The following is a 21,867-nucleotide window of genomic DNA, read 5'->3' as shown; positions in this document are numbered from 1 at the left end:
CCTACCTCCTAAACGTAGTCCAACGACCTGACGAGAAGCTCAGGCATTACATCAAGCGCTTCAACCTAGAGGGGCTACAGATCCCGAACCTCAACCCAGCCATCCAGCTCACCACGACAGTTAAAGGCATCTGGCACCCTAACTTGCACTAGAAGGTTGAGTTGAACCCTCTAGCCTCCATGGAGGAGTTTCTCAACCAAGCGGCCAAATTCACAAAGGTTGAGGAAGTGCTCGGATCCCAGTTAGAGTTGAGCAAAAAATGGAAGAGGTCAGAGCATGAATAGAGGAGTAGCAAACAGAGGAAGAAGAGCAGGTCATCGAGGCACAGTAGGTCCCCTGTAACCAACGTAGTAGGTCACCATTGAGAAGAAGCAGGTCACCTTACAGAGGCAGCAAATCCTCAGGCCGGCGTTCTTGCACCCCTCCCATCCATAATCGCAACTACACTGCTTTAAATGCGAAGAGGGGAGAAATCTTGATGCAAATAAAGATGCCCAAGTACGTTAGATGGCCACCTAGGATGAGAGGAGACCCTGCCAACAGGAACCCGAATGAATAAGTACTGCCACTTCCACCAGGACATTGGCCATGATATAGAAAATTGTCGTAATCTAAAGAACGAGATCGAGGAGCTGATTCACCAAGGTTACTTGAAGCAGTTCATCAAGCATGAAGACCGCCACCAACCTGCCAACCAGCCAGAGAAGTGCCACAATCGAGAAGGGATCAAAACAGGGACTAGCCTCCCAAAGACCCATCACTTGTAAGCGGTCCATCCGTGGTGTGATCAACATGATCACGGGTGGGTCCATTGTGGTAGGATGCAGGTCACCGACATCAACTTGGAGCCACCCCCAAAGAGCAGCAACGGGAGAGCTCGCCCCATGGAGGACACCGTCCTGGTGCCGATCTTAGATACCAAACCTGTAAAGGCGGTGTAGATTGGAGCCCGCCTCAAGGAACCATTACGCTCTGAACTAGTAAGTTTTTTAATTAATAATTTAGATGTTTTTGGTCGACAACAGAAATGCCCAACATAGACCCCTCTATCATAACTCATAGGCTGAATGTTCACCCTTTAGCAAGACCAATCTTGTAAAGGAAAAGGACCCTCGCCCAGGAGCGATGGAGGATGGTGGACGAGGAGGTAGGGAAGCTCCTCATAGTAGACTTTGTTAGAGAGGTCCAATACCCGAGTTGGATTACAAACCTAGTGCTTGTGAAGAAGGCTAACAGTAAATGGCGCATGTGCGTCGACTACACCAACCTCAACAGAGCTTGCCCAAATGATAGCTTCCCACTCCCTAGGATAGACCGCCTAGTAGACGCGACCTCAGGGTTCGAGCTGTTGAGCTTTATGGATGCTTATTCCGGCTACAACCAAATCCAAATTGATCCAGCTGACCAGGAATAAACCGCCTTTGTTACTGAAATAGGCTTGTACTGCTATAAAATAATGTCCATTGGTTTAAAAAACGCTAGAGCGACCTACCAGCGCCTTGCAAACAAAGTGTTTTCCGATTTAATTGGAAATAAAATAGAAGCTTATGTTGATGATATGGTTGTGAAAACCCAGTTTTCAGAATCTTTAATTTTCGATCTAAATTACGATTTTGATATTTTAAGAAAATACAACATGAAGCTCAACCCGAACAAATGCGTCTTTGGGGTTACATCGGGCATGTTCCTTGGGTACATGGTGAACCAACGTGGCATTGAAGCTAACCCGGACAAAATCCAGGCCATCCTAGATATGAGACCCCCTTGATCGATTAAAGAGGTCCAAAGGCTAACAAGTCGGATAGCTTCCCTAAATCGTGCCTTCCATTCTTTAAAGCCATAAAAAAGGAACCAAGATTTTGAGTGGACGGAAGAGTGCCAGCTCACGTTTGATGAGCTGAAAAGGTACTTGAGTTCACCACCCTTGCTAACTAGACCAATTCCTGGAGACGAGCTAAAACTCTACCTCTTAGCGAGTGATGAGGTAGTCAACTCGGTTTTAATTCGCGAGGTGGGTAGGGTGCAATGACATGTCTACTACGTAAACAAAGTCCTACATGTTGCCGAGACAAGGTACCAGAATATCAAAAAGTTGGCCTATTCGCTAGTGCTAGCATCCCGTAAACTGTGCCCTTACTTTCATGCCTATACCATTGTGTTCATGACCGATCGACCTCTGAGGCAAGTCCTTCAGAAGTCTGAGGTCTTGGGAAGGTTAACAAAATGAGCAATTGAACTCAGCGAGTATGACATCCGGTTTGATCCACACCCAGCGATCAAGGCCCAGGTCCTGGCAGACTTCGTCACCAAGTGCACGTTCAACACGTCATCCCCTGAAGTAGTCGAGCCCGTGACCATCTCGAAGGCATCTACCAATGCAGCACCTGACCCAACTTGGGACAAGGAGCCTTGGATCCTCCATGTGGACTGCTCATCCAACCAGTGCGGAAGTAGAGTTGGATTAATCCTCTATGGACCTATGGAGGTGAAGCTGACGTACATTCTCTGATTCGCGTTCCGAGCTTCGAACAATGAAGTTGAGCATGAGGCGTTGATAACCAGGCTATCGCTAGCAAAGGAGGTCGGCGCGAAACATCTTGTGTTGTGTAGTGCCTCTCAATTAGTGGTGAACCAAGAGAATGGGTAGTATGAGGCTTGGGAGCCCACCATGTTGGTTTACCTGGCCAAGGTTAGAGAGCTCCTGCCCGACTTCAACTCTTGGTACATCCAACAAGTTCTAAGGTTCGAGAACACCAAGGCCAATGCGCTCTCGAAACTTATCAATGGAACGAACATCATGAAGAAAACGGTCTACATTGAAGACCTATCACGACCTAGCATAGAAAGAGTGGCAGAAGAGGTTGCTCCCATTTTGGTTGTGGAACCGAGCTGGATCAACCCGCTCGTTGACTATATGTGCCACGGGACCCTACCAACGCAACGCAACGCAGCTCGGAGGATAAAGGGGTAGTCAGCTTGCTATGTTATCATTGGAGAGCAACTATATCGCTGGTTGTTCACACTCCCTTACTTGCACTGCTTGCGACCAACATAAGGGAACTAGGTGCTACGCGAGATCTACGAAGGTCTCTACGGAGGACACTTGGGGGGGGGCAAGGCATTGGCCCATAAAAATCTAAGACAAGGCTACTACTAGCCCACAATGAAAGCGGACGCAGTGGAGTTAGTTCATAAGTGCGACAAATGTCAGCGGCACACTAACATACCACATCAGCCCACTGCCAACCTGAGGTACCTCACTAGCCCGTGGCCATTCGCAAAGTGGAGGAAAGATATCCTCGGTCCCTTCCCACCTGTGACTGCGCGGAGGAGGTTCTTAGTGGTCGCGGTGGACTATTTTACCAAGTGGGTGGAAGCTGAGCCACTGGTGTCTATCATAACTCACAATGTCCAAAATTTATTTTGGAGGAACATCTTCTGTAGATTCAAACTCCCCAAGGTGTTAATATCAAACAACGGGAAGTAGTTCGAAGATATCAAGTTCCAGAACTAGTTTGCCGAGATGGGAATCCAATATATCTTCACCTTGGTGGCCCACCCCCAGGAAAACAGTCAAGCCGAAGTGACGAACAAGGCGTCCTCCATGGACTAAAAGCTCGGGTTTCCCGAGCTAAGGGTTTGTGGGTGGACGAGTTGTCTAGTGTTCTCGGGGCCTACCGAACTACTATCAAGATGAAGGCCAGTGGGACTCCTTTCAACCTAACGTATGGGACAGAAGCTGTCATCCCAACCAAGATCTAAGTGTCGACCTTGTGGTTTGAGACGTACGACAAGGAGGCTAACGAGGACGAGTTGTGAACTAACCTCCACTTAGTGGAGGAGGTCCATGACTTAGCCTACATTTGAACTATGGCGTACCAACAATGGGTAGCTCAGTACTACAACGCCCGAGTTAAGAGACGCCAATTTCGAGTTGGTGGCCTGGTACTCATGAAGGTTATGGTACCTAAACCCAATGTAGAAAAGCTAGGTCCGAACAAGGAAGGCACCTATAGAGTACTCAAGGTGATCGGCGAAGGCACGTATGAGCTCAAAACGTTAGAGGTGAGGCAGGTACCCATGCGTGGAACGTTGATAACTTAAGGAGATACTACTTATGAGGAGTTCGAGAGTTTTGAGCTACGTCCGTGAGAACAAAAGTATAGATCGACCGCTACGACGACTTGGTCAAATGAACAAGGGGAAGCCAAACCGCTTTCAGCTCTAAGGCCCCCTATGCCAACCTGAAAGATGTCGACAACTCAGGACATTGGCAACATTTTGGCTTAGCCAAAACCGTAAGCCTGGTTGCTTTGAGATCTAGGCACAGGTGCACGTCAGCAACCTCGGATCGTGTTTTAACACTTAGCCTATTTTCTAGTGACAAAAAGTAGGTGAGAAAGGGGGCACAGTATATGCAAAAAAAAGTCAATTTCATTGAGTAATGCAAGCTCAGAGTCTCGACGTATAACATATATATAGGGGGGTCCAAGAAAAGAGGCAAGAAGTTCAAATGTTTTCATGCTCTTCAACGCCCACATCGTCAACTCCAATGTTGCCAGTACTGGCTCTGCCGTCTGCGCCACCTTCAATGCTCCCGTCAACCTCGTCTTCCTCCTCAAAGTCAGGCTCCTGATCAACTCGGGTCATCATCTTGTCGGTGCACGTCGAACACTTCAGCTTGGCCAGGTCAAAGTCGGGGCACACCAAGGCCACCAGTATCTGGCATAGCTTGAAACACTGATAAAAGGCGCCTATCCCCAACTCCTCTCTCTCCTTCAGAAAGCCGAGTGAAATCTTGAAGTCCTTGACAAATCAGACCTCGACAGCATGGATGTCGTCAAGGAGTTTCCCTTGAAGCTCAGCAAGCTCGGCCTCCTCTCGTAACTCGCAACCTTTGGCTTCCAACTCGTTGGTCAACTTCTCAATGGTGCTCGCCAAGTCGGCACTGTGACTTCGCTCTTGGACAATCTCGGCCTTCAAGTCATGGACAAGATAGCTAGCTCGTTCCAGGCGAGATCAGTGCTCCGTCACCTCCTCAAGAACTTGGGTTCTAGCAGCTCCCCTCTCGGCTTGCCCCAACAATGCATTGGCCATGGTGTTCGCTTGAGGAAAAAGAAACGGTGTATCAACAGCAAGCTAAAATTTGGCTAAGTATGAAGGAAGAGGGCGGGTACATACCACCAAGAGGCAATGCACATAGTTGTCAAGGAAGGCGCCCTTGGAGGCTCACCTCGCCTAGTCCCCAAGCAGTTTTTTGACATTAAAATTATAAAATAGACATTATTAAACTAGAATATTCATTTTATGTGTTTATATACTAATTCCTTTTTATTAATTTCTTATTTTGTTAGGGTTTAATCAACACAAAAATTGCAAACTGTTGTATTGAACCCATGGTCCAAAGTATCGATACACTATGTATTGACAGAGGTGGCCCGACAGGCCGGCCCGACCCCCAGACGGGCTTGAACAGGCTTTTTGGCCCACGGGCTTAACCTCGGGCCAAAAAGCCCGCCCGCATAAAATTCGAGCCAGGCTCGGGCTTTGCCAAAATAGCCCGACCCGACCTATAGTTAAACCTAAGTAAACCCGGCCCGACCTATAGTTAAACCTAAGTAAAAACCCTATGTGATGTCTATTTGAATAAATTTTTTGATTTGAGAAGGTCATTGATTCACTTGTAGGCTCATTGTTCATTTAAATAGGGGAAAAACATCTAAATTAAAATAAAAAAGGTCCATTTGAATAGGGAAAATTTTGAATTTCTTTTATTAGGTCGGGCTTCGGGCTTCTTATCAGGGCCGGGCTCGGGCCCAAGTTATAGGCCCGTTGGTCGGGCCGGGCTCGGGCTCGGGCCTAATAGTTTTCTGTTAATAAAGAGTCAAAGCCCGGCCCGACCCATGAACAGGTCTACTTATAACGATACTCCCCCTATTTTTTTATTTCATTGGTTTTCAACTTCATTTTTAAATATATATATATATATATATTATTTAAAAAAACGGGTCTCCAAAAACACCTATAAATAGGTATCGGGACCCCATACACCCAATACGGGGTGTATCATATCGAAATTTTGATCCTTGATTGAACCCTCAAAATTTTCAAAACCTAAACCAATAAGCAAGGGAAGAACTTAAAATATTGTCTAATCAACAACACATTTTCTTCTTCCACATCTTCTTCCACCTTTTCTTTTCTTCTTTCCTATAACAAAAGTAGGGGTTCAGCCCCTATATTTTATGAATTTTCTTTCCTTTTTTCTTTTTCTTCTCACAAAATGTTGATTTTCTAGACTTAAACATGAAATGTATACTTTGCTTATGAAAATTATGAATAATTATTAAGGAAAGATGGTTATAAAACCTAGGGAACTACCCTAGGATAATGGTTTTACTTAAAAAAATCCATCGCCTAGGCGCTGACCTAGGCAACTAGGCGACAAGGCGCCCCCTGTCGCCTAGCCTCACCTAGGTGACTAGGCGACAACACATAAGCTTCCCGCCTAGTTCATCGGGACGCGACTCACAGAGCTCTACAACCTCCTCTAGAAAGACGGCCTCCTTGCTCTTTACTAGGGTAGTTCGGAAGTCCATGATGGTGCGCTTCTCCTTGGAAGTGGCCCCAACATTCGAATTAGTGGTTGCCTTGGCCCTGAGTTATGGAAGGGGCTCCTCGGAAGTTCGGGCGGCCTCGGATTCGAGCAAGGTCCCCTCTAGTCGTTCCTCTTTGACGAGGCCAACCACCGACACGACTTTTCTGTCCAGCAAGCTCGAAAGTTATGACCTGAGGAGCTTCTTGGGGAGTCACCTTCCTCTTCTTCCTCCTCATAGCTTGGAACAACCTGAAAGTTGGCACACCCAACTTGAAATGACGACCTACCCGGAGGACTTAGCCCCGGTCTAGATCAGCTTCTCCTCGACCAAGAATTCACTCAGCTCCGAACTCCTGTCCACTAAGAGATGCACCCTAAGCTGCATCCGTTCACTCAACGCATCCTCCCCGAAGTCCCTAGTCCCCACTCTCCAGGCCATTGAGAATGGCCATCCACCACTTTGTTCAAGAAAGAAATACCTCCTCTTCCAATCCGGTACCTTGGAAGAGAAGTCGTGCAGCAATTTACACCTAGGCTAGTAGGACAAGTAGTAGTTATACATTTCGGGAGTACTAGAGGGATTTCGCTTTATGTGGCATATGCCGGCGAAGGTCTTGAGATCTAGGGGGAAGCCACAGAAGGAGATGGTGCCAACAAGAGTCCTAATAGAATTGGGGTAAAACTAATCTAGGCTAACATTGTAGTAGTCCAGCAACCTCGAGAATAAGAGGGTGAAGGGGGATCCAAAGACCCACTTTCAAGGCCTCCTCAAAGATAGCGATCTCATCATCGTCATTCTCCCATGGGAACTGCCCAAGGGAAAGGGAATATTCGAACTGGTCTAGTATCCTATAACGGTCTACAAGCTCGTAAACATCCTCAACAGCCAATTCGGTGGGACCGAACTCAATTTTATTTTTGGGACGACGACGGGAGGATGAGGCTCCCTTGTTGGAACCTCGCCATTCCTGGGACAAGGACCCCTCCTCAATCTGGTAGGATGGATCCCTCTCTTCCCCAGACTCGACACCTAACATGATAAAAACAAAAAACAAATCAAGGGAAGATGACTCACCTAGAATGAATAGACCGACCTTGTCGACTATACCGATGACTTTGATAATGCCAAGCTCCGCGACCTCACTATGCACTAGAACTCCAAGGTTAGGGACGAGTGAAATGGTCCCTTAAGAGTCCTATTTATAGATAGTTGAACTGAACTATGGACGGTTGAGATCCGTTAGATCCAACGGTTCGCAAGGACGCAACGGTTCGTATTCTGAGGCAAAATTAGTTTAGCGTATTTTTTACATCCACGCAAACTAATGGTTGTGTGGGGTCCACGCATCCCCGAAATGCTACCTCATGCCTAGGCCAGACCAATCGAACCAACCCTATCCCGAGCCATTGGTCGGATCACGACCGAGGAATAAACTTGGACCAAATCACCTCGGGTTAATACTACTCCCTCATCGACTAATCGCATCGGAATCGGGAGTGGGGGCAATTGATGAAGGGTAATTTGGTCTTCCAATGATATCACAACACATGGCATTGCAGAACAGTAGGGCAACATCTCGACACCACGTAAGTAGACCCCGAGAGCACTTTGGACACTTCACAACTACCTCGGCACCACCCCGATAAGCTGAACTGTGAACAGTTAGGCAAGACCACAAATCGACATAAGAGGCAACCTACTTCCATAGATCTGACCCAACTCCGGTTAACGACATGACTGACGTTACCCACTTACACAGAGTCCACCTCCGAACCAGACGGGTCAGAGATCCCAGACGCATTTCGTGAGGCTCACGGCAGCTCTCCTACATAAAGGCCTCTCCTCCAACCGCACAAGGTACACGCAATTTAGGTCTCACAATTCTCTAGCTCTCTTGCTTTCTTGCAAACAATTACCAGTTCGCTGACTTAAGTATCAGAGTGCCCACCTCGAGTCAAGCTACCCGGATACTCTGATAATCACTTTCTTATAGCTCGACTAGGCTACCTACTCAGTCCGACGTCCAAACCGTCTGCCAGTAAGGAGCACCAAATCGCGCATCATCAAGTTTCTTAATGTTCTGAATGCTCTAAATTAACTAGAACCTTTTATCTTAAATTTTCATAGAAGTGTATACAGTTCATAAATGAACAAATAAAGAAAAAGAAACACTAAAAATGTGGTAAACACAGGTGGGGGAAGCATAGCAGTTAGTAGAAACCACATGAAGCAAGCAACAATCTAATAAATGCATGGAAAATTGAGCCCAAAACTCTCAATGGAACATGAAAACCACCACAAACAAGGGAATAGGAAGATGAGTGAATGGAGAAAAACTAGCCAGAATTGCTATATATGTGAAACAATTAGGTTCAAAATCACAATCACATTTAACAATAAAAAAGGAAAAAAAATAAAGACAAATCTTCTCAAAAGGTCCAAAAGACTCTTTACCTTTCCCATGAACCTCATAACAAGAAATCACTAAAAATCACCAGTCTCAAACAATGTTTTAAAAGGCATGGAAGGCGTACACCTCTAGGCGAGGCGCCTCCAAAAAGCCCGGAAGTGCACGACAGAAGCGCCCAGACCATTAAGGCGTATGCCTCATGTATAGAGGCGTGGGCAGAGGCATACACTTCCAAGGAGGCGCGCGCTTGTGGCATGCCTTTGGAAAGAGGCTTACGCCTCCCATGTGTGATGTATTTAAACATTTAACCGATTATTTGTTTTAATTTTTTTATGTTCTAATTGGTGGGGCCACGATTATATCATGGCCCCCATTGTATGCAACTATTGGGGGAAACATCCCTCTTTCGAACCCAAACTTTAGGGCTCGAAAGAACTCTGAACTGTGAAACCTGCTGCTAAGTGCGAACTGCGAAGAACCTCTACTTTGTTCCAATGTTCAACCTGCAACTTCGAGTTCGAGAAATCTGGTCTGGTATGTGTTTTTTTTTCTTTTCCTTTCTTCTTCTTCTTTCGCACTTTGCAACAACTTCGAGCAACCTGCAAGGCGGCAACTTCTTTCTTTCTTTTGCACTTTGCAACCTGCAACTTCTTCTTCTTCGAGCAACCTGAAATTTCTCAGATGTGATCTTATTTTTTTATTCTATTTTCACTTGCAATCGAACTATTGAAGAGAGGTTGCTGCTGGGCCAACCAAGTAACCGACCAACCTGGGCGGCTGTGAACCTGTGACAAAGCTGCAACGGTTTTTTTTTTTGGAAATAAGCTTCAACGGTTAGTAACTTAGTACTTAATAGTCATGTTCTTCATTTCTGTATTCTGTTGTTTCTTTGTTTATTTGTTTCTTTTTTTTTCTTGATTTTAGTAGTTTTGTTTCAGCCTTCTTGAACAAAGCTGCATGAATAAATTATGTAATTTGTTGATTCTGTTCTTCCTATTTTTTTCTTTTCTTTTTTTTTTTTTTTTTGAACACATCCGAATAGGCCAAGAGGCCCAAGACCCAACTGTTGGCTGTAGCTTCATCAATTCAGCCATTTATTGATTTTGCTTCTTTTGAATTTGATAAATGATTTATTGATTTTGCTTGTGAATTGTAGAAACTGAATGCTTATAGTCTTATAGAAAGTAGAAATCTGAATTAAATGATAGAAATTATAATTTGTGAATTTTAACTAATACTCTTTTTTTATTTAATTAGGTGCTGCAATTTGATATTTTGATCTCTTTGATCCCTATTTCATCAAGAACCTAGAATGTCTAGAAAGGATTTTGCTTGGGAATAAGTTAAAGAAGAGGATGGGAAAAAGGTTACATTTACTGTGCATTTTGTAGTAAATTGTGCACAGGAGGCATAAACTGATTAAAACATCATTTGGCTAGTACTAAACATGGAATGAGTGTGTGCAAATAATGCCCTGAAGAGGTAAAATTAAGATGTCGAAATGCACTTACCGAATTTAAGGTGGAGAAAAAGTCTGATTTTGTGGCTAGTGTTGGGAGGTTTAATTGTACACCTATGACTTCTCAACATGGGAGTTGTATAGCTCCTAATCCTAGATTTGATGAGTCTATTGTGGGAAGTGGAAGTGGAAGCCAGAGTGAAAGTGGGACTCCAGTCACTCCACAATCATTTTCACCACGACCAGCAGGCCCAATGGATCAATTTGTTTCATCTGAGCCACGCCAACGAACTTTAAATTCATAATGGAAAAAAGATAAAAAAAAAAAAAAAAAGATGTTGATAGGTCTATTGGAAGATGCTTTTATGCCAATGCATTGTCTTTTAACATGACAAATAGTCCTTATTTCAAGAGTATGTGTGAGGCAATTGCAAATTTTGGTCTAGGTTATAAGCCTCCATCCATGCATGATCTTCGCACTAGGATCTTGAAAGAAGAAGTGGAGAATATAGATAAATTGATGAAGTATAGAAAATCATAGAAGGACTATGGTTGCACGATTATGTCTAATGGATGGACTAATGGAAAAAATAGGTCCATTATCAATTTTCTTGTTAATAGTCCAAGTGGGACAATGTTTTTGAAATCTATTGATGCATCAGATTCAATTAAAGATGGTGAGCTTCTTTTTAAATATCTTGATGATGTTGTTGAAGTAGGAGAGGATAAGGTGGTTCAAGTAATCACAGATAATCATTCAAGTTATGTGCTTGCTGGAAAAAAGTTGATGGAAAAGATGAAAAAATTGTATTGGACTCCTTGTGCTGCACACAAGGTTCAAAGAATCGATACGATACGCATTTCGGTCATATCGTATCGGTACTTAGAAATGGTCGAAACATATATTTTTTTTTAGTTTTTTTTTCAAAGTTTGGTTTTTTAGGAAACTTAAAATGAGTTTTTTATTGTTAAAAAAATTGGGGGTCTGAAACACCTGGAAGAAGGCGTTTCGAACTGTATCGTTTTCAAAAGATACGATACGATACGCCCCGTATCGGGCGTATCGTATCGATACTTTGAACCATGGCTACACATTGTATAGATTTAATGTTAAAGTCCATTGGGAAGATGAAAATTTTTAATGAAACAATTGAGAAGGCAAAGCAGGCCACAAAATTTATTTACCGCCATGGATGGGTTTTAAACTTAATGAGGAGTTTCACAAAAAACCGAGAGCTTTTACGTCCAGCAATTACTCGGTTTGCCACTGCTTACTTGACATTGCAAAGCATTTATAAATAGAAGCAACCTCTTCAATCAATGTTTGCTTCTGAAAAGTGGAATGGAAGCCATAGGAGTAAGCATCCTGAGGGTGTCAAGGCAAAACAAACTATAATGTTTGATAGCAGATTTTGGCCACAGGTGGCATTTTGTGTAAAGACCACTTTGCCAATTGTTGCAGTGTTGAGAGAAGTTGATTCTAAAGTAAGACCCTCAATGCCTTATTTATATGAAATAATGGATTCAGCAAAAGAGCAAATTGTATTTGCTTGTAGTGGAATAAAGAGAAACCATATGCCTATTTGGAATAAGATTGATGAAAGATGGACCCCTCAACTTCATTTCCCCCTTCATGCAATAGGTTATTATTTAAACCCACAACTACACTATGAACCAAATTTTTTGAATGATCGTGAAATAAGAGAGGGATTATTTGAATGCATGAAAAGGATGATTCCTGATAGGCACGAGCATGCCCTAGCAGATTGCCAATTGGATATGTATGATAAAGCACTAAGAGATTTTGGTTGTGACATGGCAATTGATACGAGGAAGAGGCGATCTCCTAGTAAGTGGTTTATTTGTTTGATAATTAGTATGCAACTATGCACAATTCTATTTTTGGATATTTTAAAGCTTTACTAATGTCTTGTTAAATGATATTTTTGTAGCTGATTGGTGGGCACGGTTTGGAACCCAAACACCAGAATTAACAAAATTTTCTATTCGAGTTATGAGTCTTACATGTAGTGCTTCCGGTTGTGAAAGAAATTGGAGCACCTTCGAGCAGGTTATTATTTATTTTCTTATTTACTTTTTAGGTTTTTATGTAATAGTTGTGTTTTGACAATGTTATTAATAATATATATTTTGTCTTTGTACTAGATACACACAAAAAAGAGAAACAAATTGGAGCAACAAAGGTTAAATGCTTTAGTTTTTGCGATATATAATATGAAGTTGAGGGAAAGAAACATGAAAAGGAGGGCAAGTGCAAGTATTGATCCCATTTTGACACAACATGTGGAAGAGGATGATGAATGGACTACTGAAATTGAGGATCCAGTTCTTCCAACTAATCCTTCTTGGGTGGATAATGACTTTTTGGGCCTTGAAATTGTCACAGTTGAGGTGGTTGAAGATGCAGATACAAATTTAGTAGAGGTAACAGCCCCTACCAACAAAGAATGATCAAGTGGAAGAAAGAGGGGCTCAAGTGATAGTGGCAACAAGACATTTGATCGTAGAAATCAAAAGGCTCAAGCTACTAAATCTCAAAGTAAGTAATAATTAGTGTATATTGATTGATTCTATTCTTCTAGTGATCCAATTAATTTTCTAGTTGAGGATTATTGAGTGAGGTGATAATTACAAATGGATTTTGTTTGTAGGGACAAGGAGAGGCAAGAGTGCTGAACTAAATTTGATTGATGAGGATGAAGATGATGAAATAGAGAGAAATGAACCATATGATGTGGATGCAACTCTTGAAGCAGATGATGATGCCTTTGTTATTCTAGAGGAAGATGATTTAAAGTCTTTTGACTGAGTTTCAGTCCTTATAGTTTTTTGTTTCTTTTTTTTTTTTGTGATCTATGTTGCATACTTGAATCAAGAATTGTATTTCACATTTTCACTATGTTATATTGTTAGTTGGTGTTGAAAAGTTGAGATTTAGAACTCAAATATTGATTGAAATTAAGTCATTTTAGTGTTATATATGTTTTTATGCTTAAAATATCTATTTTTTATTAATATACCCACTATAATTAAAAAAAAATACAAACTTGAGGCTTACGCCTCACACCTCCAAGTAGTGGAACGCCTCACGCCACACCTCCACGTTTTAAAACACTGGTCTCAAACCACACATATTCCCAACATAGTCTTTAGAGTGATGCCTAGGTGACAAGGCATTTTTCTGGAATCGCCTTGTACATTGCCATGGTGTTTCCATATGGGAGATGCAATAATTTAATGTATAGTGCAGTTAAACCATATCATATTGTATAAACAAGGTAAAGGGATGGAAAAGGACATCATAAAAAGACCAATTTTCAACTTAGAGAGCCAATAAAATGGGGTTTTCTTTAAATCCCCTTTAATTACTCCTTTCTATCTTTCTAATTGTGACCATGGTGTTTATGGAATGTAAAAGGACATCATAACAGTCCAATGTTCAACTTAGATAGCCAATAAAATGGGTTTCGTCTCATATTTTGTTCTTTTCTTTAAATCACTCCTTTGTTTTCTTCTAACTCTCTTACTAGAATAAGGTGTCTGCCCTTTCTTTTTTTTCTCATTTCTCTATAATTAAAATACTTTTACATTTTTTTCCTCCATATCAATGCCAAATCCTTTCATATGTTTGTTTTCTCCTATTTTCTCTACAATAAACACACTGGAATATTCTCTCTTCCATATCTCTATCACATTTAAAAGAACCGGCACATTCTTTCATATATATGGGTCTGTGTCTACCAGACCTAGATGTTTTGGGCTCAGCCCCAGGGCTAAAAATTTATGGGCTGGACAGGCCAGCTATGAACAATCACCCCATTCCTAATCCTATTCAACTATATGTTTCTTGTGCTAGGTAGGGTAAGAAAACAGAACAAAGAAGAAATGGTTGCACTTGACTAATAGCAGATTCACTCAGCATTGATACAGCATAACACTTGGAGATGATTCATAAAAATACATACAGAGAAAACACGCTACTAAATAAAAAAAAAAAAGAGCCAAGTGATACAAAATACAGCACATTCCTCCCATGGACAGAATATCACCTTACCTTCAGAGTTTTACCAATAAACATTGCAATTGCCTTGACTGCCTGATCCTCGGCTTCATCTTGGGTTGAGTGGTGCAACTCCAGGTGCTTCTTTCCAATCCTGAAGGAGTGATCTCCACCATCAATCACATGCAAGTCATTGGCAGATTTCATCTTCTTTCGAACTACAGCAAGCTTATCTAGTGGACAGTTCCCATCTTTGCTACCCTTCATCAAACAAGCATATCATGTAAGTAGAAATAGATGAGAGAAGGAAAAGAAAATTAATTATTCAACTGCAGTGCTGTGTCATCCAATAAAATGAATGCTAGTGAGGAATAATAATTTTTCTAAAAACACATTAGTATGTGAGGATGTCCTGTCAGCAACCCAGGGAAACACGAGGCACACATGCAGGTTGCCAAATGCAGTCTTAAATAACAGAGTGCATAGAAATCTTGGACTCCACGAGTCAGTTAATGATATTATTTTCTGATATACAAAGTTGTTGGTTTAGTGCATGTATCGTACATGAAGGATAAGAAGGTAATATACTATATGATCATAATCCAGTAAGGGCAGAATTCTGGTGTGTTGGATATTACATATTTTTCACTTTAAGTAAAGAAAGGGCAACCCTTTCTGTTACCACCGAACTGTATAGAACCTCCAGTAATGAGCAATCTACTTAGAAATCTAAGATTGTTCTCATTGGTACCACCACTTGGGAAGTGACCCTGGAGGAGTTCTGCAACCACCAAGCCATAGGGTATTGGCAGGAGGCATCATGGGATGGAAGCACCATTCACATGCATACACGCCAGAAAGACCTATCATAGGAAAACTATAGGGCATAATGGCTGCTTGTATAACTTGAAAAAATGCACAAACAAACGTAACTTTTACCTGTACAAAGATGACAGGAATCTTGAGTTGCAACAATGTCTCATCTCGCAAAGTTCCATTTTTACCCTGGAACAAAATACAACTCCAATAAGAACTAGGTATTTTACTAGTATCAGAGAAAGCCTACACAACGAGGAATACAGCATGCTGGGAGTAGGAAATAATCAACTCTCCACCCAAGAATCAGAAATTGGTCTTATTCCCACTGCATGAAGAGTTTAGACTATTATAGTTAAAATTTTTAGTGACATTTTGGGGAGCCATGTGATTGAAAAAACGGCCATGGTCACTGTATTGGTTAACTGAATTTTATAACAATTCCCATTATTTGACAGTATGGGCAGGAATGAAGCCAGGGGAGTGAGGGAACACCCAAAATTATGGGAGGTCAAGTTGGGTTTATTTAAATGCCCTTCACAAATATAAATATAAATGTAAAATCTTAATATCACCCCAAAAAAAGTTTTCAAGAAAATTTAGTAGCCCCTTGGAAAAAAATAAATAAAATATTTATTTCCCTAAGCTTTAAAAATGTATTAAACCTATTTGCATGGTTTCCCAGAAAAAAAAAAAAACAAAAATCTTTTCCACTTGACTCTTCTCATTATTAGGATCCCCAAAAATATGAAAGAAAATGAAATGTTTTTTCTTCTAATCTCTATTTAGGATTCCAATATCTCCCCACCCCTCTTTCCCTGCAGATTACAAATAAAATATAAAAGGAAAAAAGAAACAAACATTCCTATTGAAGAAACCTAGTAATACCTTTAATTCAATTATTATCTACAAGTACTTTCCATCAAAAGAAAAATCAAGGTACATCTCCTTTAGGAGACGTTCTTTTTTTGGATTTGGAGAGGGGGAAAGTTGGTCAATGGGATTTTGGTTCCCATTGACCATTTCAGCTTTATGTGGGGACCAGGGAAAGTTTATTTTCTTGGGTATCACTTACCTAAGTGATACCCATCTCCTAGGTGGGTAAATAGCTTTCTCACATGGGGGAAAGTTGCCAACACTTGAATGGGACAAAATGCCCCTTTTAATAACGGATTTCTATGGCTCAAATGGGCATTGCCTTATTTACCTGGGAAATAAAAGAACATGGGTAAATGCACTTACCTGGATAAGTGTTTCTCAGGAAAAACTTACCCAGGTAATTGCATTTACCCGGGTAAGTAACGTACCAAAAAGTGAACGGGGCCTTAGCGTCTAATCAAATCAATCCAGAAGAAGAAATAATCCTTGTAGGGGTGTATTGCACATCTGAGAATTTCCATCAAGGCATAAAAGATGGACGCTGCAGTATTCCCTTCCTCCCCGTGGATGTATCCTCTGTAAGAAATGCTTACAAAACTACTCATCATTTGCTTGCCTTTTACTCCTTTTTCACTAGTATTTAGGTGTATTTTTCTCTCCTTGGAGTAAGGGGGAATCCACCAGCAGAGATATACAGTCTTTTTAAGACCTCTTTTTACAGTCCCTTTAGGGAGAATCTAAAATGTGGTTGACAGTAGGGAAATGTCAACTCCAGCACAAGGTAATATGTTCCTTGTATATTATCCCAATGTACAGTCTCTTGTTGCACATGGGTGCTGCTTTTTGTTAATGAACTTATACTTTATCTTTTTCAAAAAGAAAAAAAAATAGTTCTACTAAGGCATTGCTCCAAGATTATTTGGTGAGAAATTTGAAGGCAAACTACATGAGGTAGAAATGTTTTGGTAAACATTGATTTTCTATATTAAGATATTAAAATATATGGCGTAAGTTTTCAGTTCCACGACATGTTCATACTTGATAATCCTTGTATCAACCATGGCTGGTGAAAAATAGCATAGCTAGAACACCAAAAACACAAAAGAAAAATCACATTAGATTGCAAACCTTCAACGGGTAGCCCAAGCAAACTATTGCTGAAACATTGATGTCTTCATTACATGCTACCATGCAGCTCACTCTGCAAATAAAACCAAGAGACAGATAGAAAGCCACACAAAATAATGTATTAAAACTTTAAAAGCACAGTCAGCATACAGGATCCCTTCAGCTGCAGCATTGTAAACGGCAAGATGGCTAATACCTTGAGCCCATTGATTTTCCTGCCAAAATCAGCGGATGGTTGGGATGTTTTGACACAGCCTTTTTTACAACATCCAAGTGATAGTCAACTAATTCCTCTGCCTTAGGAGGAGGTGTCTTCCATTTCGCGCCATGGATATCTGCCACAAGTTTATAACAGAAAGATAGCAATCTCCAACATAAGCCCTTCTGATGTATAAGTATACTAAATTAGACTACTAAACATGACATACTTGGTTTGGGGAATACAGTTCAACCCTAAGGCTGGTAAAAAACAAAAAACAAAAGCAAACATACACAGAAAAAGATTCTAAAACAAACTAAAATAGATGTTTATAGGTAAATAAACTCACAAGGGTAGTCAAAAGTAATTACTTCGACAGCATGCAACGCCTTACGTAGCATGTTCCTCCATCTGCATAGATGACGCTATTTCTTAGCTTGAGAATTAAATACTGAGGATGAAAATTACAACCAAATGACGCTATTTCTTCGACTGAATTCAATATCCATTTTTCCACGACTGAAGTTTCATAAAAAAAACAAAGAGCTAACAAACTACAGGCGTAAAAACGATATCTAGTTTGACCAATACAATCCGACTAATAGTAAATCCATTTGATAGTGAACCGGTGGAGAGAAAGAATAAATACTTTATCATAAAATCTGAAGTGGAGGGAGATCCACAGCTGTGAGCGAAGACCACGATAGGCGAGCTCTTTTGTAGATAAGCGTCGATTGAATCGTTTTCACTCTGGCTTTTACGGCGGCGTTTTGTCGGAGAAGACGCCATGGAATCCAGAAGAAGAAGTTTCAGAAGTGCGCTTCTCTTTCTGCGCAAAACCCTGAAAACCTAGTGGCGAACCGGCGATTCAAGTTTAACAGACTACGATGGTAAACCGGCGATTCAATAACACACAGGAATCGACTATGATACAGAGAAGAGTCAAGGGCGGCGGTAGGGCTGTCAATGCTTCAATGGACTTGGAAGTCCAGTAACTGATTCGACTCCGAATCCGATTTATTCCGGATTAGATGTTATAACTTATAAGTTATAACAAGATCCTTTTTTTGTATTCGGTGCCATGCATCATTGATAACCCCCAAAGTGCTGGTTGCGGGATTCGATTCCGCGTTAATGCTGGAATATATACTATAATTATGTATTTATTGATATTATGAATAATTATATAATGTTTATAAGTGATAAATATATTTCTATGACTTATAATTGGGAAATTTAATTTTTATATTTATATTATATATTATATATATAAATTAAAAAAAATAGATCTTTTGAAATTTCTTTATTTTTTAGGGAAATTGTCTAAAATTTACCATGAGTTTTTAGCATTTTTTTAATTTAACGTAACTTTTCATAAAGCCTAAAACTCACCATGTCACTAACTTTACGTTAAACAGACTAACGGGAGTTAATATATTACCATTTTACCCTTCATAGAAAAATATAAAATATGTACCTATATATTTTAATATTTTAACTACAAAAACATGAAAAAAGGAAAATGTTGAAAAAATATTTTCAAATATAAAATACATAAAAACACGTAAATTACGAAAAATAAAAAAAAAACTATAGAAATTGAAAAACAAAATTAGAAAATAAGAATTGTAGATAAAATGCCTAAAATTATAGAAAAAATATAGAAATTGCAAATAAATAACAAAAAATACAGAAAAATTTATAGAATGTAGAAAATAGAAAATGTAAAAAAAACAAAAATTGTGAAAAAAAACATTTGAAATTATAATAAAACACTAAAATTGCAAAAAAAAAACAAGAAAAATGAAAACTGAAAAAGACAAAAAAAAAACTCAAAAAATATAAAGATTGGATAAAAACAGAAATTGCAAATATACATAAGATGATAAAAATTCAAAAATTATATATTATAGAAAAAAAGTAAAAAACTGTACAATACACAAGAAAGTGATAAAATTTTCAAAAAAGATAATAAAAACCTACACAAAAATACATAAAATGATAAAAATATAAAAATACAGACTAAAAAAACAAAAATTAAAAAAATGATATTTTTTAAACTATATATTTAAAAAAATAAAAAATTACAAACAAACTAATAAAATGATAAAATTTTTCAAAAAAAAAAGTAGACATTGAATCCAAAGATTATTACAACAAATTTTCAAAAAATATTTCAGACAATCAAATAAAAATTTACAAAAATAATTTTTTTGCATAAATTTGTAGAACCCTCGATGGGGATTTACATTCTAGATTCAAAAGAATGCATTGCAAATGTTTCAAAACATCGTCTTCTTTCAAATCTTCAAACCAATAGATCTACAAATAGTAGATTTGTGCAGCATCGACCTTCAAACGAGAGAGAGAGGGGGGGGGTGCAATGGCTATCTTCAAGATCTAAGTGAGAGAGAAGGTGCTACAACGACGACAAGATCCAAAGAGGGTGGTATGATGGCTGCAAGATCTGAGCAAGAGAGAGGGTGGTGTGGCTACCTTCAAGAACGAGAGAGAATGTGCTATGGCGACAACAATATCTGAGCAAGAGAGAGGGTGATGCAACGACTACCTTCAAGATCTAAGCGAGAGTAGTTGGTGCAGTGGCCAGATTTGAGCGAGAGAGGCAAAACAGAGCAGCTAGAGAGAGAGAGAGAGAGAGAATTTCGGTCTAACCCTAACCTAAATGACCCTTTTCCTCTAACTCACCATTCAAGGGTAATTTGGTCATGAAAATTGTTATTTATGCTGACATGGCCATTTCTGTTAAGAAACATTAACGATGCACTAACAGCAGGTGAGTGCATCAAAACCTATAGTCCAAATACCAAAACCAGCATGACCATTGACTAAAAAAGTTTCCATCTATCCAAGCTTGAGCAAAACATACATAAGGAGCATCATTGATAGCAATTAGGGTTCTAGCAATACTTAGTACCCCTTGTCGAGGGATCTTTAGTGCTTCCAACTAGTGCATGTCTTGCAATATCCTGGAAGCATAACCAAGGACTTCATATGAGTTAAAAGAAACTAGGGGTGCAATTGAGCCAACGGTTTGACTATACCATTATTAGGCTTGAGTTTAAGTTCAAGTTTGACTCAAACTCTATTTTATGGATCAAGTTTGGTTCAATTAAATATTTGATGAGTCTGAGTTTGGCTCGAAAGCTCGAAAATGAATATACTTTTAAAATATCTTTATATTATACTAGCGGGGAACCCCCCCCCCCCCCCCCCTGTAAGTCAAGACACTACTCCATCCCCGCCCCAATCCCTAGTGGCAGGATGAGTTTGGGGTGAGGCACCGAATCCCTGTTGGGGATGGGGAATCCCCAAATTTTCCCCACCTTGAGGCAACCTCCTAAAAAAATCTAATTTATTGATATTTTACAAATAGGATTATGGGAATTTGGGGGTATTTTAAGAATTGGATTGTGACAATTTGGGAGTATTTTATAAATGAAATCATGGGATCCTAGGATAGTAAAAATATGAGGGAAACTTACACATATTTCAAAGATCAATATTAAATCTACAGATATTTTACTAATTTACCATCGGGCTCAAGGAATTATATGCAAACCCCATCCATAATTTGGGGCAAAAATATTTTCTGTGTCCTTCACCCCATCTCTACCCCGTCCCCTTTTAAGATTTGAGAAAATTTACCCCATTCGAGGTGGGGCAGAGTAGGGCTCCAGTTTTATAGGGAAAATTGCCATCCCTATAATTCTAATAATTTTCTATAACTAATTAACTAATAGTAAATTAAATAACAATAAATTAAAATGTTTTATGATAATTTCCAAAAAAATATTGAAAATTATTGTTGATTAGTAGTAATGTATAGTAAATTATTTACAATACATTAAGCCTAAATTATTTATTATTAATCAAAGTAAATATAATTATCGTAAATTACATTGTTTTTAATTAAAAGTAAACCATTTGTTGTTAATTACTGTAAAACCAGGTATGATTGAAGTCAACCAAGTGGTCTAGATCAGTTTGGATAGACTTAATAATTTCCTAAATTATTTAATAATTATTTATTGAAATAATAATAATAATGGATTGTTATTTAAATAATTATGGAATAATTTCTGATAGATTAATTTCCGAATTTAATTTTCCTAAATTGTATAATAATTATTTAGTTAAATAATAATGGATTATTATTTAAACAGTTTTGGAGAATTTTTCATATATTAATTTCTTAATTTTTTAATTACTTATTAATAAAATAATTATGGATTATTAGTTAAAGAGTTTCCCTAAATTATTTGATAATTGTTACCTACAATTATTGATTTTATAGAAATTAGTAAATTACATTAATTAGTAATATCTTTTATCAAT

At 39.4% G+C, this 21,867-nt stretch overlaps 1 protein-coding gene across 7 annotated transcripts in view; it reads right to left on the bottom strand.

The window, feature by feature from the left end:
• The window catches only part of LOC104600335 (uncharacterized), a 30,274-nt gene extending 11,646 nt beyond the window's left edge, over window positions 1–18,628 (bottom strand). For 6 of the 7 annotated variants that reach the window (XM_010263220.3, XM_010263221.3, XM_010263223.3 and 3 more), the window contains exons 1-6: window positions 18,161–18,628; window positions 17,861–17,922; window positions 17,509–17,647; window positions 17,313–17,385; window positions 15,429–15,494; window positions 14,544–14,750 (exon numbers count right to left, since the gene is read on the bottom strand). In XM_010263220.3, the coding sequence (XP_010261522.1) occupies window positions 14,544–14,750; window positions 15,429–15,494; window positions 17,313–17,385; window positions 17,509–17,647; window positions 17,861–17,922; window positions 18,161–18,300 (687 nt within the window). In that variant the 5' untranslated portion in view covers window positions 18,301–18,628. The remainder of the gene's footprint in view (window positions 1–14,543; window positions 14,751–15,428; window positions 15,495–17,312; window positions 17,386–17,508; window positions 17,648–17,860; window positions 17,923–18,160) is intronic. The other variant, XM_088895445.1, reaches the window with a different exon arrangement.
• Window positions 18,629–21,867: the final 3,239 nt, after the last annotated feature.

The sequence above is a fragment of the Nelumbo nucifera genome, chromosome 1 (assembly GCF_055504915.1).
Source record: "Nelumbo nucifera cultivar China Antique chromosome 1, China Antique-T2T, whole genome shotgun sequence".
Taxonomy (NCBI): domain Eukaryota; kingdom Viridiplantae; phylum Streptophyta; class Magnoliopsida; order Proteales; family Nelumbonaceae; genus Nelumbo; species Nelumbo nucifera.
The sequence above is the reverse complement of the archived record's forward strand: the minus strand, read 5'-3'. Positions and strand labels throughout refer to the sequence as shown.